The 24142-nt window shown below is 53.9% G+C and overlaps 10 protein-coding genes across 10 annotated transcripts; 3 read left to right on the top strand and 7 right to left on the bottom strand.

The window, feature by feature from the left end:
* Nucleotides 1-65: 65 nt before the first annotated feature.
* A1O7_01791 (uncharacterized protein) lies at nt 66-1964 on the bottom strand (the record flags this gene model as incomplete). The annotated part of the gene is made up of 2 exons (XM_007755827.1): nt 66-247; nt 554-1964. The coding sequence occupies 2 exons, from the start codon at nt 1962-1964 to the stop codon at nt 66-68; spliced, it is 1593 nt and encodes a 530-aa protein (XP_007754017.1).
* Nucleotides 1965-2764: 800 nt separating this feature from the next.
* Nucleotides 2765-4825, bottom strand: A1O7_01790 (uncharacterized protein; the record flags this gene model as incomplete). Its single annotated transcript, XM_007755826.1, has 1 exon — nt 2765-4825. The coding sequence occupies one exon, from the start codon at nt 4823-4825 to the stop codon at nt 2765-2767; it is 2061 nt and encodes a 686-aa protein (XP_007754016.1).
* A 774-nt stretch (nt 4826-5599) lies between these two features.
* On the bottom strand, nt 5600-6423 carry A1O7_01789 (uncharacterized protein; the record flags this gene model as incomplete). The annotated part of the gene is made up of 2 exons (XM_007755825.1): nt 5600-6333; nt 6387-6423. 2 exons carry the CDS (start codon nt 6421-6423, stop codon nt 5600-5602), a joined length of 771 nt encoding a protein of 256 aa, XP_007754015.1.
* A 1336-nt stretch (nt 6424-7759) lies between these two features.
* On the bottom strand, nt 7760-9493 carry A1O7_01788 (uncharacterized protein; the record flags this gene model as incomplete). Its single annotated transcript, XM_007755824.1, has 2 exons — nt 7760-8476; nt 8528-9493. The coding sequence occupies 2 exons, from the start codon at nt 9491-9493 to the stop codon at nt 7760-7762; spliced, it is 1683 nt and encodes a 560-aa protein (XP_007754014.1).
* A 798-nt stretch (nt 9494-10291) lies between these two features.
* A1O7_01787 (uncharacterized protein) lies at nt 10292-12004 on the bottom strand (the record flags this gene model as incomplete). Its single annotated transcript, XM_007755823.1, has 1 exon — nt 10292-12004. One exon carries the CDS (start codon nt 12002-12004, stop codon nt 10292-10294), a length of 1713 nt encoding a protein of 570 aa, XP_007754013.1.
* Nucleotides 12005-12425: 421 nt separating this feature from the next.
* Nucleotides 12426-13310, top strand: A1O7_01786 (uncharacterized protein; the record flags this gene model as incomplete). The annotated part of the gene is made up of 2 exons (XM_007755822.1): nt 12426-12709; nt 12764-13310. The coding sequence occupies 2 exons, from the start codon at nt 12426-12428 to the stop codon at nt 13308-13310; spliced, it is 831 nt and encodes a 276-aa protein (XP_007754012.1).
* Nucleotides 13311-14286: 976 nt separating this feature from the next.
* A1O7_01785 (uncharacterized protein) lies at nt 14287-15837 on the top strand (the record flags this gene model as incomplete). The annotated part of the gene is made up of 2 exons (XM_007755821.1): nt 14287-14548; nt 14612-15837. The coding sequence occupies 2 exons, from the start codon at nt 14287-14289 to the stop codon at nt 15835-15837; spliced, it is 1488 nt and encodes a 495-aa protein (XP_007754011.1).
* Nucleotides 15838-16342: 505 nt separating this feature from the next.
* On the bottom strand, nt 16343-19624 carry A1O7_01784 (chromatin modification-like protein VID21; the record flags this gene model as incomplete). The annotated part of the gene is made up of 1 exon (XM_007755820.1): nt 16343-19624. One exon carries the CDS (start codon nt 19622-19624, stop codon nt 16343-16345), a length of 3282 nt encoding a protein of 1093 aa, XP_007754010.1.
* Nucleotides 19625-21376: 1752 nt separating this feature from the next.
* Nucleotides 21377-22873, top strand: A1O7_01783 (uncharacterized protein; the record flags this gene model as incomplete). The annotated part of the gene is made up of 1 exon (XM_007755819.1): nt 21377-22873. The coding sequence occupies one exon, from the start codon at nt 21377-21379 to the stop codon at nt 22871-22873; it is 1497 nt and encodes a 498-aa protein (XP_007754009.1).
* Nucleotides 22874-23050: 177 nt separating this feature from the next.
* Nucleotides 23051-23746, bottom strand: A1O7_01782 (cytidylate kinase; the record flags this gene model as incomplete). The annotated part of the gene is made up of 1 exon (XM_007755818.1): nt 23051-23746. The coding sequence occupies one exon, from the start codon at nt 23744-23746 to the stop codon at nt 23051-23053; it is 696 nt and encodes a 231-aa protein (XP_007754008.1).
* Between the last annotated feature and the right edge of the window lie 396 nt (nt 23747-24142).

Genomic DNA, 24142 nt, shown 5'->3' with positions numbered 1-24142 from the left:
CCGCTCTTGGTTGAGTTGAATTGAGGTGAGTCGCATTGAGTGATGTCGAGGCAACAACCACCAATCTACTCTCGATCCTGCCTCCCGGGAGTAGAGCCACGTGGCACACCTCGTTCAAGCAGACCTGAAGCTGAACCGCCACCCACACTTGGACCACCCCGGGTTGTATTTGCGGCCGTGGTAACCGTCGTATCCGCCGCTGCTCTCGCCTCCCTAACTCTCTGCAAGTAGATTTGATGTTCCTGATCTGCGCACACACAAGCCGGTAAGTCAGACGTGGAAGACAGGATGCGTAAATTGGAGAAGGAGAAGCAGGAGAAGGCAGACGAAAACACGGACAACTGAGGAATGATACCCGAAGAGCGAGAACAGATACAATGACGATGAGGGAATGGTAGTACGAAAGCAGTGGGGACATGATAGTAGCAAAGCAATGGGGACATGATAATAGCAAAGCAATGGGGACATGAAAGTAGCAAAGCAACACCAGATATACCGACAAGAGAGTTTACGGGGCAGAAAAACAACAAACCAGAAAAAGAGATAAACATACACTTCTCCCACAAAAGATAGCTCGTTACAATGGCAAACGGCAATGCCACAATCGCAGCCGTATACCGGACCGTGGCCTTCCTGTAGCGGGGATCCTTCTTGCGCTGCTCCAGCGGCATTTCAGACAGTTTGGGCGGTCGCGGCCCGATGGGCACGGCGGCCGAGGGTGGCGTGAAGGGGAGGGGATGACGCGGTTCTGGAGCTGGAGCTGTCGTCGTTGGTGCAGTGCGACGTGGCGGGGCAGGAGGTAAATTTGTACGGCTCTGTCCCCGCGCCGCGAGCGCCACGGTGGTGGACATTGGGAGCGGTGATGTGGATGAGTAAGCTCGGATATGTCCTGCGAAGCCCGTGGCGGCGGCAGCGGCGGCGGTGGTGCCCTTGAATTGAATAGGCGGTAGAGGCATCGTTCCTAGTGAGAGCGGTTGTGGTGATGGTGGTGGTTGCTGGGGCTGTGATTGTGACGCTAACGGAGACGGTGGTGAATGAGTCGCCGTGGAGGATAAAGATTGGTGCTCGATAGCGATATCGATAGCAGGAACGGTGGACGGTAGCGACCCTGCGATCGTCATGGGAGGAGCAGCTGACACTTGTATCTCGACGTCGGCGGAGGGTTGTGTCCAAGATGGAGATATCAGAGCCTCGCACTCCCTCTCCGTCTCTCGCTCGTCCACAAACGCCAGAATACCTTGCTGTAGCTGCGTCGAGTGTGTAGAGAATGCCTTCGCCTGCTGTAGGATCTTAGAGATCGAGATTGAGATATCCCTTGAGCTTGTCTGTGAGGGATTTGAAGTTTCAGGCTGTATTGCGGGCGCCGTGCCCTCTCCTTGCAATGATGAGGATGGAGATGGAGATACAACAGCAGCGTTTTCTACCCGGGTTTCGCCTTTGGACGTGTTTCTTCTTGGTGGCGTTGAATCGCGAACAGACACCAATTCTGATTCCTGCTTCTTGACGTCTGGAGACACCGATTCTTGCTTCTTGACGCCCAAAGACCTCGACGTGGCTTTTCCTCGCGATTTACTCCCAGCTACGGCCTTTACCGCCGCCGTACGAGTAGCTGCGGGGTTCGACTCATCAACGGCGTCTGCAAGACCAGCATCTCGGACTTGACTTTTTGGTCCTCTTTTCGAGGGCGGTGATGGCGATGGTGTGGTCAATGTCGACGTCGATGCCGATGGTGGTGACTGCGCTGGTGCTGGTGGTGATGATGCCGCCACTGATGCCGATTTCTTGGCCTCTATTTTCCCTTTGCCTCGCGTTTTCGTCTTCGTCTTCAAGCCCGAAGACACCACCGCACCACTTTCGCTCTCGAGTGTCACATCTGCATTTCCATCTCCATTCGATTCTCCGACCACCGCATTCTTTCTAGGCCGGCCCCTTTTCTTAACGACACCTTCCGCGAAGAGTGACATTATGGCGGGTGGCCAACGCGAAGTACCCTTTGACGGACCCGACTTCGTACCGATTTTTGACGCGCAATATGGAGTATTCTGGAAGGGACGCCACCACGAGAAACTACACACACAGTACGTTGGTACGTGGGATTTGATTGTCCACCGGACTCCAGGAGTGATACGCGCTACTGTATGCACGCGTCGTGTGTTGTGTGTCATGTCGCGTTTGTGCCGAGTCCGGATTGCTGTACCTAGTGAAATTGGCTCGACGGTGGGGGGCCGGGACACCAGCGTTTCAGGGGCAACACGACTTCCCCAAGTACGGAGTAATTACTGCATAGGACGGAGGACACAGTAGGTATGACGTGGACAACATGTCTCTTGTACGGAGTACTATAGCAGATGCTTCCTGTAGCAGCCAGCAGCAGTAGACAGTAGGCAGAGACCCGGACGTACTACATAGTGCTATCAGACCGAATAGAGCTGCTGTGGACACCTCGTAACATGCGATATTACATAGTATAGCATGCGCCTACCTAGTCCATACTGAGTTACTATGTACCTAGGTAGCGTGTGTGGTGTTGCCAACGCTCAAGCTGGGCCTGAACCTGATGCCTATTGTACATAAAGCTAACTCCGTGCTGTGCTATGCGTGTCCTTGCAAACAACTTACCCCGGCCGCTGAAATATCACATAGACACGACGCTCTGACTCTCTCTCTCTCAGACTTCCCCGTGTGCTGGTCTCCTGAATCGACGGCCATGACTCCAACTCCAACTCGATCATTCAAACCTGCCGACGCCCCAATGCACTTCCATTCACAATCGCATTAGCTCCTTTGCTGCTGCTTCCCTGGCCTTTTTCTCCGCCTCTCTCTTCTTCTCCGCCTGCTCAATAATCTGCGACCTGCGCGCCTTCTCTTCAGCTTCCACCATTCTCTGGTATGCCTCAAATTCTTTCATGGCTTTATCCAGCCTCTTCAGTTCCTCTGCCTGCCGCTTGAGGTCCTCCATGTTGATGATCGTGCCCGGACCAGGGTCTTCTCCGCGCAGGCCCCGTGGGTCGACTCTGAAGCGTGAGCTCTTTGGCCGCTTGGGAGATGATGACTGACGCGCCTTTGAGGGTTTGGCTGCAATGGTCCCCTCGACAAAGCTGATCTTACTTGGTTTACCACCTTGGTTCCGGGACCCGGTAATCCCGGTTGTCTGCGCAGGAGAATTTCGCCCTCGTGGGGTGCTGGTCGACCCCTTCGGAGGGAGGAGGACGCCGAAGCCGGTAGGAGATGGACGAGCTTCGGTAGCGGAGTCCTGCACCCGAGCAAGCACTGTCGGTGGATTGATCGCCTGTTGGCGGTATTGTGTCCACTGTCCACGTTCCTCGGCTTCCACAACAAGGGCGTGGATATCCCCCAACGTCTGATTGTACGTCCATGGTATTCCCCGTGCCGTGGCTCTCTTACGCATGTCTCCCAGGGCATTATAATCGTCTCGGAGGCGATCCTCATACGTACGTCGTGGAAAATGTGAACGACTGAGTGGCGGTGGTAACGGCTGCAGTGGCGAGGAACGATGGGGACTTTCGCTCATGGGGACTTGCATCTGTAGTGGTTGACCGGCGGAAAATGTCGCAAGCTCCCCCACAGGGTGTTTGTCGTTTGCCACGCGTGGACCACGCGGTGGTTGGCTGATTGTCGGAGCGCCAGGACCAGTGTAGAGTTGTGAGAGTCTTTCAGCGTCCGACGCGCGCAGTATAGTGTTGACAGGCGTCAAGAGCAAGTCATTCTCGGGTGTTTGAGACTTGGACTGATCAACATAGTCATGCTTCTGGCCTTGGGCGACCGTATTCGGCACGAGCGCGCGGGCAAGTTCGGCAGAGTTGGTGCGGGCCGTCTTGAATGGTTGGCCCTGGTCACATTGGCACCATGCCTGGGTATACACCCGCCAGTCATAGACACTTCCCGGGACAGTCTCTGCATTCTCATCCTCCTCGTCTGGCATTTGCAGGGCTATCTGGGCAAAGGCTAGAAGTCGGGAGGCTGGGGAAAGACAAGAGAGATTGCAGGATCCGAGTACTTCAGTTAGGCGCGGGCGCGGGCGCGACTCAGACACTGTATTGACTTGTTTTGCTGCTGACCTTTGTCGTTCAGATGTTCTTCTGGGCTTGTCTTGTAACGTGGCAGAGCGGGCCCTGTTCTTTGCATGTGTCGGTGAATCAGCCCGACGTGATTGTGGCTTCATCTTCAGGACAATGACCTTTGACTTCTTTACTACAGGCGTGGCGATAACCTCACCCTTTTCAGCTTCAGCAGTATCGTGAATCTCGCTGGTCTCAATCGGGACTGAGTATCGGAGCTTTGACGGAGCTCTAGCACTGGAGTAGGAGAGTCTGGCTGATTTGCGGAGAGGAGCTTCCTCTGAATCCTCGGTGGCGGGTCGCTTTTGAGTGGTCCGCGACTCTGTTACCGCCTTTGCAGAAGGCTTCTTTTCTCTGAGGGAGTGTCTTCGTGAAGGAGATGTCTCCACCGTAGATTCTGGTGCTCCATCCTGAGCGAGGGCAGCTGGAGGTGGAGTTTGGACACCATTCGCCATTGTCTTTGCTGGAGTTTCTGGAATTTCGGGTTCAATCCGCGCTGCCTTAGGCTCCTCTCGCGGCGCATTGGATGTCGGTGAGTGTTCTTTCGGAGATGATCGCCGAGGTTGCGGTGGTGTATCATCGATGACAATTGTGTCGGAGAGTGGCGGCGAGTAAGATTTGCCGCCATGGAGAGCTACAGCTTTGGCAGTGAGTTTGCGTACGCGACCAGAGGCTCTCCGGACCCCATTATCGGCGGCGTGATCATTGTGATCATCTGTCTGAGTTGTGATGGTCTTGGTTCTCATTTTGGATGAAGACGGGATCGTGGCGGGCCGAAACGTCCGCGTAATCCCAAGGATCGCTCCAAGGTGCTGCACGATCGACGGCGAAGCTGGGTTTGCGATCAAACTGTTGTAGCTGGATGTTGCGGAATTGATCAAACAAGTAAAAGTCACTACGCTGCCGTTGGTGAAGCTCGGTCTCTCAGAGAAAGACGTGGGCTGGCGGAAGCCAAGGGAGCGTGTCAACGAGCAAACCGTTTGACCGCTGAAGGCGACGGCGGACGCGTCGGTGGGCAGGGCTGATGACAGGGGCCGTAATTCTGCTCGGCGGAAGGTGAATTCAATGACAATAGGATCTCTCAGCTCTATTCTGGAGAGGTATCGTAGTCACGTAGCCTAGGGAGATTCTGCCATGAAAATCAAAGGTGCAGATCCAGAGGCGGCGGGTCCCTTCCGAAACGGGCATTAGGGGGACGGCCAGACAGCAATTACGGGGATCCATTGCCCCGTCCGACGTCGCTCAAGACATGCCACAGCTGCGTACCGGGTGATTCGAAGTCGAATGTCTGAAGGATGCTGTAAGTCGACAGGAAATGGTCCCTCTGCCACGGCCGGAGCGACATACATCGATTCCATTCCTCACAACCCTGCGGCATATGGGGTCTAAGCCCGTACCCTGCGTCACCGAGTCTATGTATATAGGTTCCAACTGACCAGTATCGAAGCAATGTACATTTAGCACGCTCGAACAGTGTCTAGAATGGCACAGAAGTGACATTACATGTCTGAGAAGCAAATCTACAACTCCAGCACGACCGGCCCTCTCCGCCCCTGCATCTCCCCTCGAACATCTTCCAACCGTCTCTTCTGCCTCCCTTGGCTGTCAAAATTCCCGTCGTCTAACCAGTCTTCAAAGCCTTTCTTAACACCTTTCTCCCACCAGTCCTCTTCGACCATGGAGAACCAGCATGTATCTCGACTCCGTCCCTTGTAGACCATGTGCTTCCGGAACACTCCCTCAAAGGTGAATCCGAACCTGCTCGCCGCTCGCTTCGAAGGCCCGTTGAGATTGTCGCACTTCCATTCGTACCGCCGATACTTGAGCTCTTCAAACACGTACTTGGCCAGGAGGTACATTGCTTCCGTGGCGGCTTTGCTGCGCTGCAGTCTCGGCGAGAAGAGGATGTTGCCGACTTCGACGACGCGATGGGTGTTGTCGATTCGCATCAAGCTAGCCCAGCCGACGGGTTTGAAGGTCGTATTGTCAATAATGGCGAAGAACAGCGGGTCCTGGGACTGGGACTTTGTGATGACGGCTTCCTTGAACGCCGAGAATGTCGGATATGGGTTGTCGAATAGGTACGTGAAGAGATGTTCTTTGTCTTCCCCCTTGACGATGTCGTAGAGATCGCCTGCATGCTCTGCCGCCAAAGGTACTATCGTTACAGCATTGCCTGCCAACGTGACTTTCGACGGCCGTGGCCCTGGCTGCGAAAGCGATACAGAAGGCCCGATCGGTTGTTGGCTTCCTCCTTTATAGCCATCAGCTGTGGTTCTTGGTGACTAGATTTCGTTCGGTCCTTACCTGCTAGCTTGGTCGCACTGTGCCCTTGGTCGGCCATTGAATATGAACCAGCAAGGCGTCGGAAGCCTTTGGGTCTACTCGTTCCGTACAGTACCAAGCTCGGTATAACTGAAAGAGGAAACCTTGATCGGTATGTAGGGAGGAACAACCTGGCCCACTGGACGCGCACCTGCAATGTCGAATCGGGGCTTAAGCGGAAGCGGCACCCAGGTGAGGTCCGTGAAGGCGAGGAGGCCAGACGAACCACCGTACCCGCCTAGTGCGGCCACTATTGATTAACAAGCTATTTGCTGGCCTGGTTAGTGAGATTGTGTGCAGGAGGTGTTGCTCTTTTGATGAACAACTTATTGAGCAGCACTTTGGGCATATCAACAATATGTGCATTATGCACTAATTAACGATTGAATGGCCACCGTAGAGAAACAGAAACACTCTAAGCACAAGTAGCAAGATCCAGCCATTTTTGCCGATACTATCGGTCATGTCGAGCGCTCGTTTCTATACACTTTGCTTGGGCTGTGTATGGAGCGCCCACGCCAGGACACCATGACTGCGTGTTGCAGCGGAATAGTCACGCACGCTCTTTTTGCTATGTGTGTGTATCCTAGACTCACCGGTTTCGCGATACCTCTCTCGACCACTCGTTGAATTTCCACACATCCACGTCGGAAAAGCCGACGTGTCTGTACTCACAACCCCGACGATAATCTTGAAGTCTTCGAGGCGAGAGGAGCTCGACGAAGGTCCAGCTCAGTTCATGAGCCATGATACGCAGTCACGCAATCAAGAAGTTAGTGCTGTTGTGAACGGTGCGTAGCTCACCGGTGTAGTAGCTAGCAAGCATGCGATTGAGCATCACCATCTAGGTGCATGCATTGCTGTTGTTAACGGTGCGTAGCTCACCGGGCTTCCAGTCCCATCACCCCAGGGCGTTGACGAGCTGGAACTGGCTAACGTGGACTATTTGACAAGACTGCTGGTTTTTTGACGGTGGAGAAGCTCACCGGTGTGGATGTGCCACAGTCTGGCGACTCAGTGCTCTTTTCCCAAACAGAGTGTCAAAGGAGAGGTATGCTGTTGGTGAAGGGGCTGAAGCATTCCCGGACTACATATCAGGGAATATAGTTTCCAGCAAGAGAGGGAGTGCTGTTGTTGACGAGGCTTGAGCATCCCCGACTAGGTATACATCGTACAATCGATTGAAAGGCGAGTCGAGTTGGATCTGGACTTTGCATTGGTCCTGCTGTTAAAGATTAGTCCCAAACTGTCAAGATTGTAGTTGCGATCTGCGAGTCTGCAGAGCCGCTATGTTGAAGCCGCGGACAAGGCAGGGGTGTAAATGCTCGCTAGCATCGCATTTCTCCACGAGGAGGCTAAGGCGCTGCCTCTTCCTTTTTCAAGCCGGTAACGGTCTCCTTGTGCTCCTTCGAGAGCTTAGTCTTGACCACGAATAAACTGGCAACAATGCCGATCGCACCAAGGCATGTAAACATGATGAACATGTTTCTGATGCTCCAGGCAAATGCTTGCTTGACTGCAAGTTCTTGAGCGGGTGGTAGGCTTGGTGCAATGTGCACATTAGCTCCGGCATTCTTGCCAGAGAGATCGTCCAAGGTGGCATTAGATAGTCCCGATTGCGCCAATGCGGTTCGGCGGAGATCCATACTTTGCTGGAATACTATGCCACCCACAATAACACCCAAGGAGATTGCCAGGCTCCTGGTAAAGGACTGCGTGGAAGTAGCAGTCCCGACGTCGTCTTGGTGAACACCCTGCTGGATAGCGAGAAGTGGAGGCTCGAACAACAAACCAGCTCCGATGCCCTCGACGATCTCGAAACCTACTACCGTTGCGGTGGATGTATGAGCGTCCATAGAAACAAAAAGACCGGTGCCCAAGGTCATTAGAGCAGTTCCAATCCACATTGACGGTCTGTACTGCCCCGTTCGGTGGATGATCACGCCGTTAATAACTCCAGTACCGGCGGTAGCCACAATAAGCGGTACCAAGAGCACGCCGGACCGCAGTGGCGAGGCTTCTTTGACACTCTGAAAATATAAAGGCAGGTAGTATTCGGCGGCGATGAACACCTGGTGGTCAACTTAGCAAGCACAACGGCCGACTGGATTTGAAACACGTACCATTCCATGACAGAAGCTCAGCATCAATGTCGCAGCGTTCCTTGTGCCGAACAGCGAAAGTGGGATGACCGGGTATTTGGCCAGTTTTTTCTCGCTGTAAACGAAGACCAGGACCATCAATGAGCCGAACACAAGCAAACATACCACCTTCGCAGAGCTCCAAGGATATACCGCGCCACCTAGATCAAGACCTAAAAGCAACATGACTGTTACCCCAAGGATTGAGACGCAACCAAACCAATCAACGGCTCGAATTCCGTCAAGGACAGGTGTTCTCGGATTGTGAACATTGAGAAAAGGTAGCAAAAGTGCGAAAGCGGTCCCAGCAATGGGCAAGTTTAACCAGAAGCACCATCGCCAGTTGACTTTCTCTGCAAAGGCGCCTCCCAAGAGTGGTCCAACGGCGCCGGCCAGGGCCCAGATCCCTTCGCAGAGGCCGAGCCACAGGCTTCTTTCGCGGACACTGAAAAGGTCGGAGATTCCAACATTCACCATACAGATCAAACCACCGCCAGCAGCCCCTTGAATGGCTCGGCCGGCGATGAGCATCTGCATGTCGACAGCAGTGGCACAAACCACAGAGCTGGCAAAAAAGACGACCACGGCGACCAGAAAGATGGGCTTGCGGCCCCAGATATCCGAAAATTTGACCCAGATGGGGGCGGCTGCAGCATTTGCAATGAGATAGGCACCTCCAATCCAAATGTAGCCGGCTGCCGAATGAAGGTCGGCAGTGATTGTGGGGGTAGCGGTGGCGACGATGGTTGCGTCCAAGGCCGCGACAAACAACGACATGTACAGTGCAATCAATATCATGGCCATGCGAAACTTGCTTCGAGGCTGAACCTGCTGACCTGGATCAGGCAGCTCAGAGACAGGGTCGGTGTGGACATCCTCGAGTGCTGCATTTTGACGTGGTTGAGCTGGACCGATGAGGTCAAATTCTGAAGTCTTCTTCGAGTCCATAAAGGAGTTATCCAGAAGGCGTCCGTCGTCTTTTTACCCAGGCCAGCAATGCAAATATCCAAATATTTCAATGTGCTTAAGAGGACTGGAGGGCATTAAGATAGGGAACCAGAAAATTCTGGGGCAGTTCGGCTTTAACAGGCGGAGAAGCGGTATCAAAGGCAGTAGCGGGGCCTCAGGGCCCGCTTAGCTTCCGCCTCTCGTCAAAGGGCGGTGGGCATTGAGCGGTGGACTTGGGTCATGTCTACTGCCCAGGAACACCGGCTTTTGTGGCTGGACTTGCCAAGCAAAACGTATGAGGGACGTGAGGAAACTGTTTGTAATCTGGTATGTTGCAAGACAAATAAGAATCGGTCATCGAGCAAGAAGGTGGACCCTGGTGACGCCGAAACCTGTACATGTAATGATGCCATCATCCAGCAGGAATGGAAATGGTATGAACCTGAACAGGTAATCAAGAATGCACCGTATAGTGATTGTACTGGATGAAACGAATCGCCATATCCACGATACAACGCCGCGCTCAGGGAGACGACGGCGAGGACTAGGCGTCAGAGAGCCCAGCTTGTTTTGCTTGATCTTGGAGTCTGTCGTGTAAGAACAAGTAGATGGAAGCTACGAATTCTTGTCATCGAAGGATTTATGCACAACTCCTGTGGAACTTTGACAAGGGGTAAAGCATAAGCAGGACAGAAAGCGTGTCAAGGGAACTGGGTGCAGGGTGGGCTACTTCGATCAGGGTATCGTGCTTGACAGTTCTAAACGCGAGATACTGGATGCAACTCATCGCCTTTCTTATCAACGTCTGATCTGAGCAGCTTTGAACCTGCTCACGCGTCTCCCGATCTCTTCGTCCTCGAGTGGTGTTATTTCACCTTCTTCAGCATTTCCAAGAAATCCGCCTTCTTGGGCAAGTATGCGCTTGATCCGGTGTTGCTGATAGTCTCTTGCTATTTCGCGTTGGTGATCCTGGTCGGAAAAGTTGTTTGGGTCGGGGGCTGCGGTTGCTTTCGGCGAAGGACGCTCAACCAGAGTTGTTGAAACAATTTTAGAGGGAGGTTGAGGTGTCGACTTGTCCTTAAGCTTCCCCTTGGGGAAACCCATCGGCGCAGCAAACATCAGCGTCTGTGGCTGAGATTGACGTGCGGCCTTGAAGCGTGACTGTTTTGCGGCTGTTGGAGCAGGAGGAGCCGGAGCGGTAGCCTCTGTGTCGTCCTCACCTGCCTCTCGTTCGACAACAGAGTCGTTGATTGGCCGCAACTGTAGCCTTTCTGTCGCACCTGAAGATATCTTCGCGGGTTCGGAAATGGTGGTAGGAGGGTTCTCAGCAGCAATGGCTAGTTCCGAAGAGAACGCCACCTTCTTTCTCCCAGACCTTCTCTTGGTCGACTCTGCTTCCGCAAGATCGCTCTTCGCCGGCTTCAAGCTACTTTTCTTAGACTGGTCATCTCTTAAGATCGCCGCCTTTCGTGCAGCTTCAGCTGCAGGCGGCCGTTGCTCTTTCTGGAGTTGATCAATGGCGACCTGTGCCCCAAGCCCACGGCCAACATTCTTCAGACCCAGCTTTTCCTGCAGCTCCTCCATTCTCTTCTGATATCCTCGGGAGAGAAACAGCCCTCGGTTGCTTTTGCCGCTGTCATCTTCTGAATCTTCCTCGGTTTCCTCCTCGGTGTCCATCTCGGAGTCTAAGTCCAGATCAAGGTCGCCATCGACGTCATCCACGACATCAGATGTCTCCTCTTCAAGCTCTAATTCAGCCACAATAGCTCCTATTTCATCCAAACCCCTCGAGTATTGCAGCATCTCACGGCGTAGTTCGGCTTCATCGGGTGTATCATTGGAATTCGTGGGTAGCTCGTCTATCGATAAGTTTGTGTATTGACTTTCGGTGTCGACGGTATTCTGTGATTGAGATTTTGCAGCGTCCTCAGGGTTGCTCGATGGGGAAACCTTGGTTATGGTGCCATTCAAGTCTTCTAGGTCTTCTACTCCAGCCTTCTTCAAAACATCCACCAGTCGGGCGGCATCTGAGCCGGGAGTCTGCACTTTGCTTGAGGTGACATTTCCTTCGTCATCGAGCTCCTCGGTGATTTCGGCCATAGGAAGCCCAGCCTCATCCTGGTGGTTCGGTTCTTCAGCGAGGAGAAGGGCATTACGCTTCTTTTCCGCATCGGACAACTGTTTGCGGACCGTGTTAATATTGCGGCTAACATACTCAACCCGTTTCGACAGCAATTCAACCAACTTGGTAGGACGACGAGGACGGGAACTGGTGTCTAGCAGCAGCTCCTGTAGCTCCTTTTCGTCCACAAGTTCAGGCTTTGAGTCTTTGGCAGCTTGCAGACACTCTTCGGGAGAAGAGTCCTCAGGGAGACCTAAGAATTCTTCCCGAAGTCCCTCATAGTCAATCTCCAGAGCCTGCCAGTGTCGCAGCGCTTTGCGGAGTTTGGTGATGTTGGTTTCCAGCTCTGCTCGCTGCCGCTCGACGCGGGCAAGCGCCGATGCGTCCATCACCCTTGTGGGGAGGTCAACAACACGGGTGTATTTCGAGTCACCAATGACGAAGGCCGCAAGGACGAGATCACGGTAAATTGGAAGTGACTAAAGATTGAAGAATTCCTTGTACGGAATTTTGTACGCCACATTCAGAAGATTTGTCATTTCAAATTACATAAGCCATTTGCTGCCACCGCGTCGCTCTGTTCCAGCTTTGTTCACATTGCTGTCACCTGAGTTTCATATGCGCATCCAAAAAGATCTGCTATCGGATCCATGCCGGCGCAAGATGAAGCCAGGAGAGCACATTCATACTTGCAGCTCGTGAAGTCCGTAACTCTGGAGAAACTTACGAGAGACGCAGAAGCGTTGACAAGGGATAGACTCTGTCATGGATGACGATGAGCTGAACCGTGAGATCGAGCCTGCATAAGGGATGTCCAGCGAATATGTACTGACTCTGGTCGGACTAGCCCCGAACAAGTGTCCAGTCTGCGGAAGTGATCCTCGGACGCACCCTGGTCTTCGGTTCAAGATCAATACCAAGTGCTACCACCGAATATGTGAAGGTTGCGTGGACCGCAACTTCTCCTCGGGTAAAGCAGAGTGTCCGGTAGCCGGATGTCATGTTAGCCTATGGAAACGAGAATGGCGGACGCAAACGTTCGAGGACCTCAAGATCGAGCGCGAGGTCGAGATCCGGAAGAGGGTCAACAAGACGTAAGTCCCAGCTTGGTGTTGTCTGACACGGTATGGCTAACCAGACCCATTTAGACTTGATCGTCAGGAGGAAGAATTTGAGACCAAGCGCGACTACGACGACTTTCTGGAACTTCGAGAAGAGATGATCATGAATCTGGTGCTCCGCACAGATGTGGCAGCCACGAACCGTAAGCTGAAGGAATACGCCATTGCAAACGGCCTGAAAGTGGATTCGAATGATGCTCTGACCGAGTCGGACAAGAAGCCCACCAAGAAGAAGGACGTCGATCCGACCATCGCAGACCCAAGTGGTCTGATCAAGGGTTTGAAGAAGAAAGTCATTCGAGAAGCGGAGGCACCCTACGATCCATTCATGGGCATGCCACGCAAGATGGACTATTACGAAGTCAAGGACAGCTACATCGCCCGTGCAAAAGGAAAGCCGGCGGAAGCGATGCTTGCGGCGGGGTACGATTTTGGACAGTATATGGATGAATGTCTCCTCCGGGCATTTGCTGGACTTGGAGTGTTCATCGAAGATGAGATGGCGGCGAAAAACAATACCGCCGTGCCAGTCCCGGGTACTGGAGCAATAACGGCTGCGGATGATGTGTTCTGAGCATGTTTCGGATATAGCGGGCATTCTAACGGGTTCCGATTAATTTCACTGAGTTCGCTTTGACGATTGAAGAAGAACACTGGCCGTGCACCCTCAGAAATGCAACGCCACTCTTGCTGCCTGTCTTCGCTGCTTTCTTTCAGCTGACGATGTTTGCCTCTCCACCACACATCAACCTGAATGCTCTTGTCAGATTCAGCTTGCCTCGAATCAGTCAATTTCCACCGTTCACGAAGTCTTGCAGCTTCGCTTCACGAGCGTCGAAGCAGAGCACAGTTTGCCAGAGGTGTCACGGATTCAACAAACGACATCACATGGCGGACACGACCTTTGGATTTGGAGGGCTGTAGTTCATGCTGACGCCCCTCGCCTAGACAGTGCAAGTATCAAGACTGGCTAAAAAACACCTGCTTTCTTCGATATTTATCCTACAAAGGTCGAGTATCCCGCGGATGGCATCGTCCCGGAGTAGTCCTTTCCGATGGCATTCTGTAAGTGGAAACTACTCCTCGGAAGGTTCGGCATGCGTAGTGACAATGACCAGTATTTTCGACCTCGGTAGAGAACAGTCAGTAGATTCATAAAAGATAATGGGACAAGGAGAGTACTATGTACCTCGTACGAAGAGCGAGTCGAGGAGGGAGTCGAAGTGAGCGCAACTTGAGATGAGGGTAAATTAAGTCGCGAGGATGTCTTGGGATCTTAAAGCGGCATGGACTCCGCACTCACAACCTTACAGATTTATGTTCTTAGGACCTCAAAGCGGCATGGTCTTCGCACCCACTACGGAAACTCGCAGATTCACGCCGCTTGCGCCGCCAAGATTTCGCAGAGCCACTTCCACTTTATCGACAAGGCGAGCAGGTTATGAAATGCACTCAACCAAAGGTGCCATCGTCTCGGCGCCTTTAACCTGCGCATAGAGTTTTCTCCTCCAGGCCTCGACAGCATCCTCCTTCCTCGCAACACTGCCATCATGCCCGCGCCCACAAATACCCTCCTCATCGAGGGAACCTTTTCCGAACTTGCGGAAGAACTTGCCCAGTACGTCGACAACATCGCCAAAGCCGACGGGAACGGCGTGCAAGCAGAAATCCAAGAGCTGTTAGCCGGCATCAGAGAATCGGAGCAGTCACAAGAGGGAGGCGTGGACGAGTCCACTGTGAAAAATCAGAAAAATGAGGTTCTTAAGAAGATCGTCACTCGGGCACAGGTTCTCAACGGCGCCCCAGAGAGAGGTATGAAAGAAGCCATCCTGTCGTCCTCTTGAGAGTGTGAGACACCTGACACGGAGTCCACAGAATTTACGGCAGCATACAACCTCCTCATCTCGCTCGCTACTCAATCCAATATCAGCGACCAAATCTTCGCGAGACTCTGCGCCTACCTCTCCGAGCACCCCGTCACATCTTCCCCCGTCTACGGCGGCACCCTCGCCGTGCAGACCCTGACTACAATCTTCAACGTTCTCTCACCCGCCAGCGAAAGTCGTTACCACGTCTTCCTGGCCATCCTGAAAGTCATCCGCGCCACCTCTAGTACGCAGGCCTTCGAGGCATTGATACCCCAACTCGAGACGAACATCCCCTTCTGGCTGCAGTCCTGGTCCCTTGACGATGACGACGCCCGAACCTTGTTCGTCGCCGTCGCGGACGTGGCCTCCGCCCAAGGCAACAGCGATCTAGAATATACATACCTTCTGCAAGCGCTGCAGACCATCGAATCGAAACACGCTTCAGACGAGGACTCGGCCTCACTTGCCCGCCGCGCCCTCATCACAGCACTCACGAACCCCTCAATCACAGACTTCACACCCCTCACAGACAACGACGCCGTCATCGCCCTCCGCCGCAGCGACGCCGCGCTCTTCGATCTGCTGGAGATCTTCTCCAGTGATGACTACTCCGCGTACCTCGACTTTCTGGAGACAAATTCCCTCTCCTCCCTATCCATCCCAGACTCCGCAGCCGACGTGCTGGCCAACAAGATCCGTCTCCTGACACTCTCCTCAATCGCCGCCACAACCCCCACGCGCAGCGTCCCCTACGCACAGATCGCGCAGGCGCTCCAAATCCCCAGCGAGGATGTCGAGATGTGGGTCATTGACACCATCCGCACGGGCCTGGTCGAAGGCAAACTCAGCCAGATGAAAGGCGAGTTCCTCGTCCAGCGCGCCACATACCGAGTGTTCGGGGAGAAACAGTGGGCGGAGATCCAAGGCCGATTGATGGTCTGGCGCCGCAGTCTAGAGAGCGTCTTGACCGTCGTGCGAAGCGAGAGGGAGAAGTTCCTGCGAGAAGGCGTGAACGGAGGTGACGATGCCGTGCGTGCCAACGGATACGGTGATCGGGACGGAGACAACCAAGGCTACAATCGAGGTGAGCGTCAACAACGTCGCGGCGGAGGTGGAGGAAGGGGCGGCAGACGTGGTGGCGGCGGTGGTGGTGACCGCGAGCGCGATAGGGATCGGGGGGACCGTGATCTCCAGCAAAATCAGCAGCGGGAGATTGAGGTTGGAGGGGACTAGGTGTCTATGCATCATCATACTTCTCACCTGCAGGCGCGCTGGGGAGCGGATCTGGTCCTTGATGCCTTGGAGCGCAAACTGCAGAGAAATGCCATCAAGGAGCCGTAACATACTGCTGTTGCAGGGAACGGCAAGGCAGCGTAACGTGGGGAAAGGGAACGTAACAGAAAAATACGAGTCCGACGTGGGATGAAAAAACAGCTGCTTGAAGCTGCTAGCTTGATATGAGCAACAGCATGAGCACGAGCAACGGCATGAGCGTGAGCGACGCCATGAAAGATGGGCAGGAAAGAAAGAAAGAATACGCCTGCGGAAGCCTCGGTGGCCTTGCACAGAAGCGTGCGTAGCGTACTTAGAGACGGAGTCAGGCACTCACTCCTCATGCGATCAAGGGTAATGAAATTGATCAAAACTGCATGCAATTCAATACTCGCTCCTGTAGTCTCTTATACATAAGTAAGTACGCCGAGAATGCCCTCCCTCGGCTCCACGCTGGCTCCCTAGGTTAGGTTTGCATACTCTGAGCAGCCGTTTGTCGCGGACTGCTTTGCTGCCCTTGCCCTTGCCCTTGCCCGTTTGCAGGACCGTTGCCGTTGGGACCGCTCTGACTCCCACTCCGCTGATCTCGCGGTGTCGCGCTACGACTCATCTGTCCCTGAGGGTTGGTGGCATGCTGACTCACGGGCCGAGCCATGTTCATGACCGGAGAGCCGGCCATGCCGTTGACATTCGGCATCCCTCCGCCCATTTGCTGCTGCTGCTGCTGCTGCTGATGCATCTGCATCGCTTGGAGGTTACGTTGCGCGTGCTGCTGGGCCTGCTGCATGCGGATGCGCTGGTTGTACTGCTGGACCTGCTCGTTGGTCATCATGCCCGGGTGCCCGAGCTGGGCCGCGGCAGCAGCAGCGGCGGCGGCGTTAGCAGAAGCCGCCGAGGCATTGTTACCGGCATTCATGGCTCCAAGGGCTGCGTTCAGGGCGGCTTGGTTGTGCTGCGGACGTTTTTGGCTCGTATGCCCTGCCGCGGCTTGGGTCGCTTGATGTTGGTACGTCTGAAGCTGTTGCGATGCCAGACGCTGCACTTCTTCGTCCGAGAGATTAGGGTGGTGTTCTCGGATCTTGTTTGCGATCTGAGTCAGGACAGGAACGTGCCCGCTTGACAAAGCTTGCCCGGAATTAGCGGTATTGGGTCGAGGTGAGCTGCCGTTGAGCGGTCCAGACGGGGATCCGTTGCCATTAGCAGCGGCAGCCATCGCCGCACGGTAGGCGGCATTGTTCAAGCCGTGACCATTAGCAAGCGCAACATGAGGATTGTTGGGAGACGAGTGAGGACCATTCTGCGCTTGTTGAGCTTGGCGCATGAGCTGTTCTTGTTGCACGCGGGTAGCCTCCTGCAACATCCGCATCTGCTGTGGTGAAGTCACGCCGCCACGTGCGGCCATTTGGGCTTGCATCTGTGCCTGCATTTGCGGCGTGAGCTTCGGCGCCATCATGCCTGGCGGTAACTGCATATTTCCCTGCATTGCGGCTATCATGGCTGGATGGGGACGATGACCATTGGGCATCTGCATATTGCCATTCGGCATTCCTGGCATGCTACCCATCGAGGGCGCGCGCATTCCAGGTGCAGCAGCGGGCATACCGTTCGGGAGACCATTGGGCTGACCGTTCTGGGTTCGCTGTTGCTGTGCGGTAGCACGCTGGTGAGCAATGAGTTGCTGCCGGTATATCTCTTGTCGTTCGGCAAGCTTCTGTTCCCTCTCCTGCTTAAGCTGCGAGAATTCAGCAGGGGTCTTGTAGGACGGTTTCGGCACATTTGCATCGTTGACTTTGCGCATCGCTGCAAGATCGGCTTGGTGTTGCTGTTTCTGCAAAGCCGTCTCTCTCTTCTTGGCCAACTTACGCATGGCATCGAGCATGGCAAGGTGCCGCTGTGTTCTCTTCCGCTCGACTTTGACGGGCTGCGTGGTTCGCCGGCGCGCGGAGATCTGGACGTTGGCGCCCGCTCTGCGCTGAGCCTCCTCGATTTGAGCAGCCACGTGGCGGCCTGCTGCTTCGATTCTGCCGGAGTAGGTCTTGAAATATGCCGTCTTAGACATATCCGCGGGTAAGCCTTCCAATCCAATCCATCGTTCAAAACATTCCCATGGCGTCCGACGATCAGCACCAGAAGTATACAGGCTCGGAGGGGTGAGGCAGCTGGAGATAAGTGACCAATTGTAGGAGTAGTCTTTGACGAGTCGCTTGAGTTCGTCGTCTTCGGCCGCGGTCCATTGCGACGACGATCTTGTCTCGAAAAAGGCCTGTGTAGGCATTGGATGATCCGATGGCGGACGGAATGAATGGCCTGGATGTATCCTATCCCTAATGATTTTGTTCTCAGGCATGAAAAGTGCGACATTCGTCTCTTCAGGTGGCAGGGGTTCCGGCTTCTTCTTTGGCGAAGGTTCAAGGTCATAGTCGTATCGACTTTGTTTGAACGGAGGTTTGTGGTCCTTGACTGGCAATTTCTCAGTGGCCCATCTTGAAACAGGTACAATATCGGTCTTCCATTTCGCATCAAGCCGTTCCGCCAGGGTAGATTTTGACGTGTCGGGTTCGCCATAGGGTCCGTAGAGCGGTAGTTCGTTCAATAGCTTGTCGAGTGCAGGTGTTTTGTCGACAGCGAAGTTAAAGTCCGACGGGCCCAACGAGAATAACGCGGCAGGAGCGCTAGAGATCTGCACATCTCGAGGTTCTGCAATGTCCTCGCTCATGGAATCATCCTCGTTAGAAGGCACCAATTCAGGAGTTGTTTGTGACGACAGGTTCGCAACCGGGTCGTCTTCCATGGCCACATCGTGAGAGATGAGAGGTTCGGAAAGTAGCTTTGGTGGCCGGACTCGTACTTGCAGGCGCCGCCGTTGCTCAGCAGAGCTTGCAACCCAATCGGCACAGCATTCTGCAAGGCCTCTGGCGGCAGCCATCTTCCACTTCCGCTCCTCTTTGAAGTCTGTGCGCATCCACTTTACGTGGTCCAACAAGAAATCCCAGTGAGAGGTTGGCCTCGGAACTTCTTCCGCACGCTTGTATTGCCTCAGAGCCCAGCGTTGCTTCTCCTGTAACTGATATAGGCGCTTCAGTATTCGGCATTCCGCAGATAGCTCGTACTCAATGAGGTGATCCGAAGTCGACAACGTCTTGTGTGCATTCTGGATCAAGTAGGACATCGATGTTTGTCGCGACATAGAGTGCGCTTTGTTCTCAAAGAGAGTGTAGAGATAGTCTCGATCCGCAGGACTTTTGCGCTGTGCCTCACCCTTGAATGGCACCACCTCAAGATTCTCCTCGTCACCGCCAACCGCTTTCTCGCGCTTAGCGAAGACCACTGTTGATAGCCTACTCCGATCCTTGTCCCGTCCAGCTGTTCGACCCTGAGGGGTTGTGGCACTGAAAGATTCACGAGGAGAATCTGCCTGGGGGGTTGTCGTCCTCGGTGTCTCACCAAGAATCTCAGAGACAGACTTCTTCTGCAAAACACCAGAAGATATTCGCGTCGCACGTTTTGGCGGCTCCTCGACCGATGGAGTTGCTGGGACGTTCCGCCTGGGGGTGATGCCCGTCAGTTGGACAGGACTCTCAACAAAACCACCGCTAGGTCGTGCTTTGAAGTAAGAGTCACTCTCTGTTCGCGTGTCTATTCGCATCGCTGGTCGTTGAGGGCTGGGGATTTTGGATGGCTCCGCGGGGAGCTTGCTTTGATCAGCCCAGTTCGATTTGATAGATCCTACGTCGTTTACACCAGTCATTTCGACGTCAATAGACGGAATTTCTGTCCTGACTGCGCTGTGCTGGTTGTCTGGATCTTGAGGCGGAGGAGTTGGCTCTGTACCAGGCTGGCCAGTATCCATAGCCTTGCTAGCATGAGGGACCAAAGATACGGTGGGCGCAACATCGACTCCAGGACTCGTGCCAGGAGAGCCAGCATCCGGAGCCGGAGTATTTGAGGAGTCCGGACCATTGGTCGAGGCCGGAGAAGATTGAGGATCAGCAGGTGGTGCAATCGGTGCAAGACGAGGAGGGGTCCGGCTTGATCGATGGTCGACTGGCGGGCAAGGACGTGTTTCCGCGACCGCCGAGGACGCAGTGCCTGTTCTTGCGCCAAGGGATTCGAGAAGAGTACCGTCCCTCTGATCTGTAGCAGTCGTTACGACAGCCGGGACCCTAGGAGATTTTGACCGCCGGTCGACTCTGCCTGGACTTGCACCAACTTCGCCATTTTGCGTATTCAAAGCCACCAATGCCACCCCTTGGTTGCCCAGTCCGAGATCTTCCCCATTTACGGATGTCACGACTTCATCGCGCTTATTCCCTGCAAGCGGCTTTGGTGTGAGCGGTGGTTGTGTCGCTGCGATTGGTTTGGGACTGGGTTTCGGTGTTGGCGACGACGGTGCACTGGGTTTTGAGACGGATCTCGGTTGCTGTCCAGTGGCTGAGGCCGGCGAGACAGCTGTATGTGGTTGTTTTGGTACAGACTTTCGAGCTCGTAGTACTATATGGGATAGAGGCGGGAGCGTGCCCTCGTCGAAGCGGCAACCTCTGTAAAGCTGTAAGAACGCGACCAAACAGGCAACAAAATTCATGCAAACTGGAAGGATGGTATATATGTGCAAGCGACAAGGAATGCATACTTTTCCAGATCGTTCGCATCGTGAAAGGCTTGGAGTTTCTGCTTGTAGGTCGGGTCATGGGTTGGTATACTGATGGAGAAGAGTTCATTCAATTTGCGCTTTCTTGACTGCACCAGGCGTCTGTAATTCAAGATACTGCATCAGTATATGCTGGCATACTCGAAGAGTACCCTCGTGGCTTTTGATGAATATTACTGACTGTGCTTCAGACTTCTTCGAGCGTAGGTGCTCGACGGGCATTTCATCGGCATCGGCGGCGTCGAGGAGAAGTACGAGAAACCATCCGAATTAATTGCTGAAAATTCGCCAGAAGACAGAGACGACAGAAACGAGATGGGATGAGATCTCAAAAGTAATTGTTTGGGCGCGTTGTTGTTGATTGTGGCTGTCGAAGGCGGAATGTCGCTGTGGTAAGTGGCCTCTGCGAGTTGGCTGTTCTGGTGATGCCGCAGGCTCACGGACGGGTGCAGCTCAGAGACCAGAGAGACCAAACGTTCTGCGGGCAAAGCCAGGCGGGGGTGTAAGTGATCGATGGCTGCACACCCCTAAACTGGTTGCCCTGCTCCAAATCGACGCCTAAAGGCGCACCTTCCCTCAAAGGGTCCACCCACCAATTCTAACTACGAGGCATCCAACCTGGCACCTTCAACGACTTTTCCTTTCCTTATTGTGAAATGTTCGCAACAGTCTACAATCGAGAATTCAACTGAGTCCTCAGCACTACTCCCACGCTGCACGCACATAGGATCCCTCCTTGACTTCCGATGTCCCTCAGAGACTGCAATTCCGCTGCCCATCCTGTTCAAGCCACTTGATCGTCCAGGCCGACTTCTCCAATTTTGAAATTTGGGATCCGCAAAAAATTTCCTGATGGCTAAGAGAAAACGAGATACGGCCACGACGAGCACCAGCAGACTGGGCAACGACGGTACTTCTAAAGTCGCCAAAACCAACGGCCACGTCGATGTCAAGACCACAGTCCCTGTGATTCAGATTGTGGCAGGTTCCTATGAACGAGTTCTGCATGGCATTACCGCATCCATATTGAACCTCTCGTCATCTGAGTCCTCCCCATCCGTGCAATTCGCAGACACTTTTCTGTTCAATGCACACGCGGGATCTGTACGCTGTCTAGCTCTATCGCCGCTTCCAGAGCAGGACTCATTAGACAATCAAGGTGTGTATCTCGCCACCGGCGGCTCAGATGAGAAAATCAACGTCTTCAATCTCGCCGCCTCCCCCGTCTCCGAAAATGAGAAGCTCCCACCGATGCCCTCTCTGGGTAAGAACACCATATCCGAGAATCCCAGGAATAGGGAGCTGGGCACCCTTCTTCAGCATTCGTCGCACATCACCGCGTTACATTTTCCCACCAGGTCGAAACTCCTCTCCAGCTCTGAAGACAACACCATCGCCATCACACGACTAAAAGACCTGGCTGCGGTGTCCACCATCAAGGCACCGCGGCCGAAGGTCCAGGGCCAACCTAGCGGCGATACTGCACCGCCAGGCGGCACGCCCGCCGGTATCAACGACTTCTCGGTGCATCCCAGTCTAAAACTCATGTTGACCGTCGGTCGTGGTGAGCGCTGCATGAGATTGTGGAACCTTGTGACAGGAAAGAAAGCCGGTGTTTTGAACTTTAATCGCGAGATCTTGCAGAGTATACGAGAAGGAAAGTACAGCAGCGGCGAAGGACGAAGGATCAGGTGGAGTCCGGACGGCAGTGAGTTTGCAGTCGCGTTCGAAAGGGGCGCCGTTGTGTTTGGGGAGGACTCGAAGCCGAGATGTAAGATTTTACCAACGCCGCTGACGAAACTGCACCAGATGTGCTATGTTTCGTTGACGCCGGAGGGGCGCAGAGAAGTAAGTCTGCTGGCGGTGTCAACAGAGGACGGGAGGATTCTGTTCTATGAATGCGGGAAGAACTCAGCCACAAACAGAACCCTCAGAGACCAAGCAGACTCATCAGTTCCGGAGGCTACCATGATTGCGACAGTTGGCGGCAAGGCAGCTGGTATCAACACACGGATCAAGGACTTTGAGATTCTCTTTATCCGACCAACTGCCGATGCGCAGAACGTCATGGTCATCATCACAGCAAGCAGTGACGGTACGATCCGTATCATCCAGGTGCCACTCTCTGGTCTCTTCGATAGGCTGGAGCAGAAGCAGGAACCAGGCTCACATTTGGGGACGTTAATCGGGTCGTATGAGACCAGCAACAGGATCACTTGCCTGAAGGCGTTTGTCATGCTGCAGGCGAAAGAAGACGTGGAATTCGGGGACCCTGGGAATGAAGACAGAGACTTCAAGGGGTTCGATGAAATCGATGGGAGTGAGGACAGTGAAAGTAGCGAAGACTGAGGAGAACTCTAACAGAGTTGAACCCCCAAGAGGGTGCAAATCGACGTTGAACGCAGAGATTTGCTCTTGTACCTGAGCCGAGTCGCTTGCTAAGTATGCTGGCACGTTGCATGCACTTGGCAGTGCTGATTTAGGTCAGGAAGCCAACTTCCACCCTTCCTCTATCGATCGTGCTTCTCATTTTGAGGGCGATATTCCCATCGACGCCAGGCCTTCAACAACATGCTCATAGACCTCCCCCATCTCTCCCACAGCTGAGACTCTGACGACTTTTCCTTCCTTCTCAAACATATCCACGACGGGCATACTCGTCTCCACGAAAGTTTTGAACCGCTTGATTATGCTCTCCTCATTGTCATCCGACCGCCCACTTGTCTTTCCCCGGTTCAATAACCGCTCACGCATGACGTCTTCTGGACAGTCGAGGAATAACGTACACCGAGAGGGACAGACGGACTGCTCGAAGAAGACGGCTTGGTCCATCTTTCTCGGAAACCCGTCAATCAAGAATTTCCCTGACTCTTCGCTACCCATGTTTGAGCGCATGGCGTTCTCTAGCAGCTTTACCGTAATTTCCATGGGTACTATCTTTCCGTCCTTGATGTAGTCTTTGATCAGCTGACCATATTCGCTGCCTTCATTGTCTTGCTCTTCCCTCAACAGGTCGCCTGCTGAGAGATGTACGAAGCCGTAGTCTCGCACTAGATTTGCAGATTGCGTGCCCTTCCCAGAACCGGGACCACCCAGGACGTACACCACGGTAACTTTCCGAGGGTCAAACGCAGGAGAGACGTTCGTCGAAGCATGTGGGACATTTGGCTGGACTAGTGGTGATGCTCCTGATGTAGGATCAATTGCAGGTGGAGCGGCCATCTTCTATCTTTCGGTATGTGCTTTCCGGCGACTCTCACTCGAGACTGTGTTCTGTTGACCTGTTCTCCTTTTTACGAGGAAAAGATAACTGCCGCTACTGGCAAGGAAGAGAAGGAGGAAAGGGACGAAGCTGAGGCGATCGCTTTGACCCCCGGGACGGTGCGTGCTCACGGGGTTTGGCCCTGAGCTGGAGGTCGACTTTACAGCTGTGCTGGTGGGTGATGACGAGGAGTAACGGACCAAGGACGGCGGCGATCTAGAACCAAGAGATAACGGGAGAGGTCCGCGATTTGCTCTGATAAGTGGTCGTATGCTCATTACTTGTGATGCGGATAGTGAAGGGGGTAAAGTTGGGAATGAAGTGGCTTCAACGGTAATGCAGGGAACAGAGGAAAA

The sequence above is a fragment of the Cladophialophora yegresii genome (genome assembly GCF_000585515.1).
Source record: "Cladophialophora yegresii CBS 114405 chromosome Unknown aczIN-supercont1.1, whole genome shotgun sequence".
NCBI classification, from domain to species: domain Eukaryota; kingdom Fungi; phylum Ascomycota; class Eurotiomycetes; order Chaetothyriales; family Herpotrichiellaceae; genus Cladophialophora; species Cladophialophora yegresii.
Note: the sequence above shows the minus strand (reverse complement) of the source record. Positions and strands in the feature narration are given on the sequence as shown.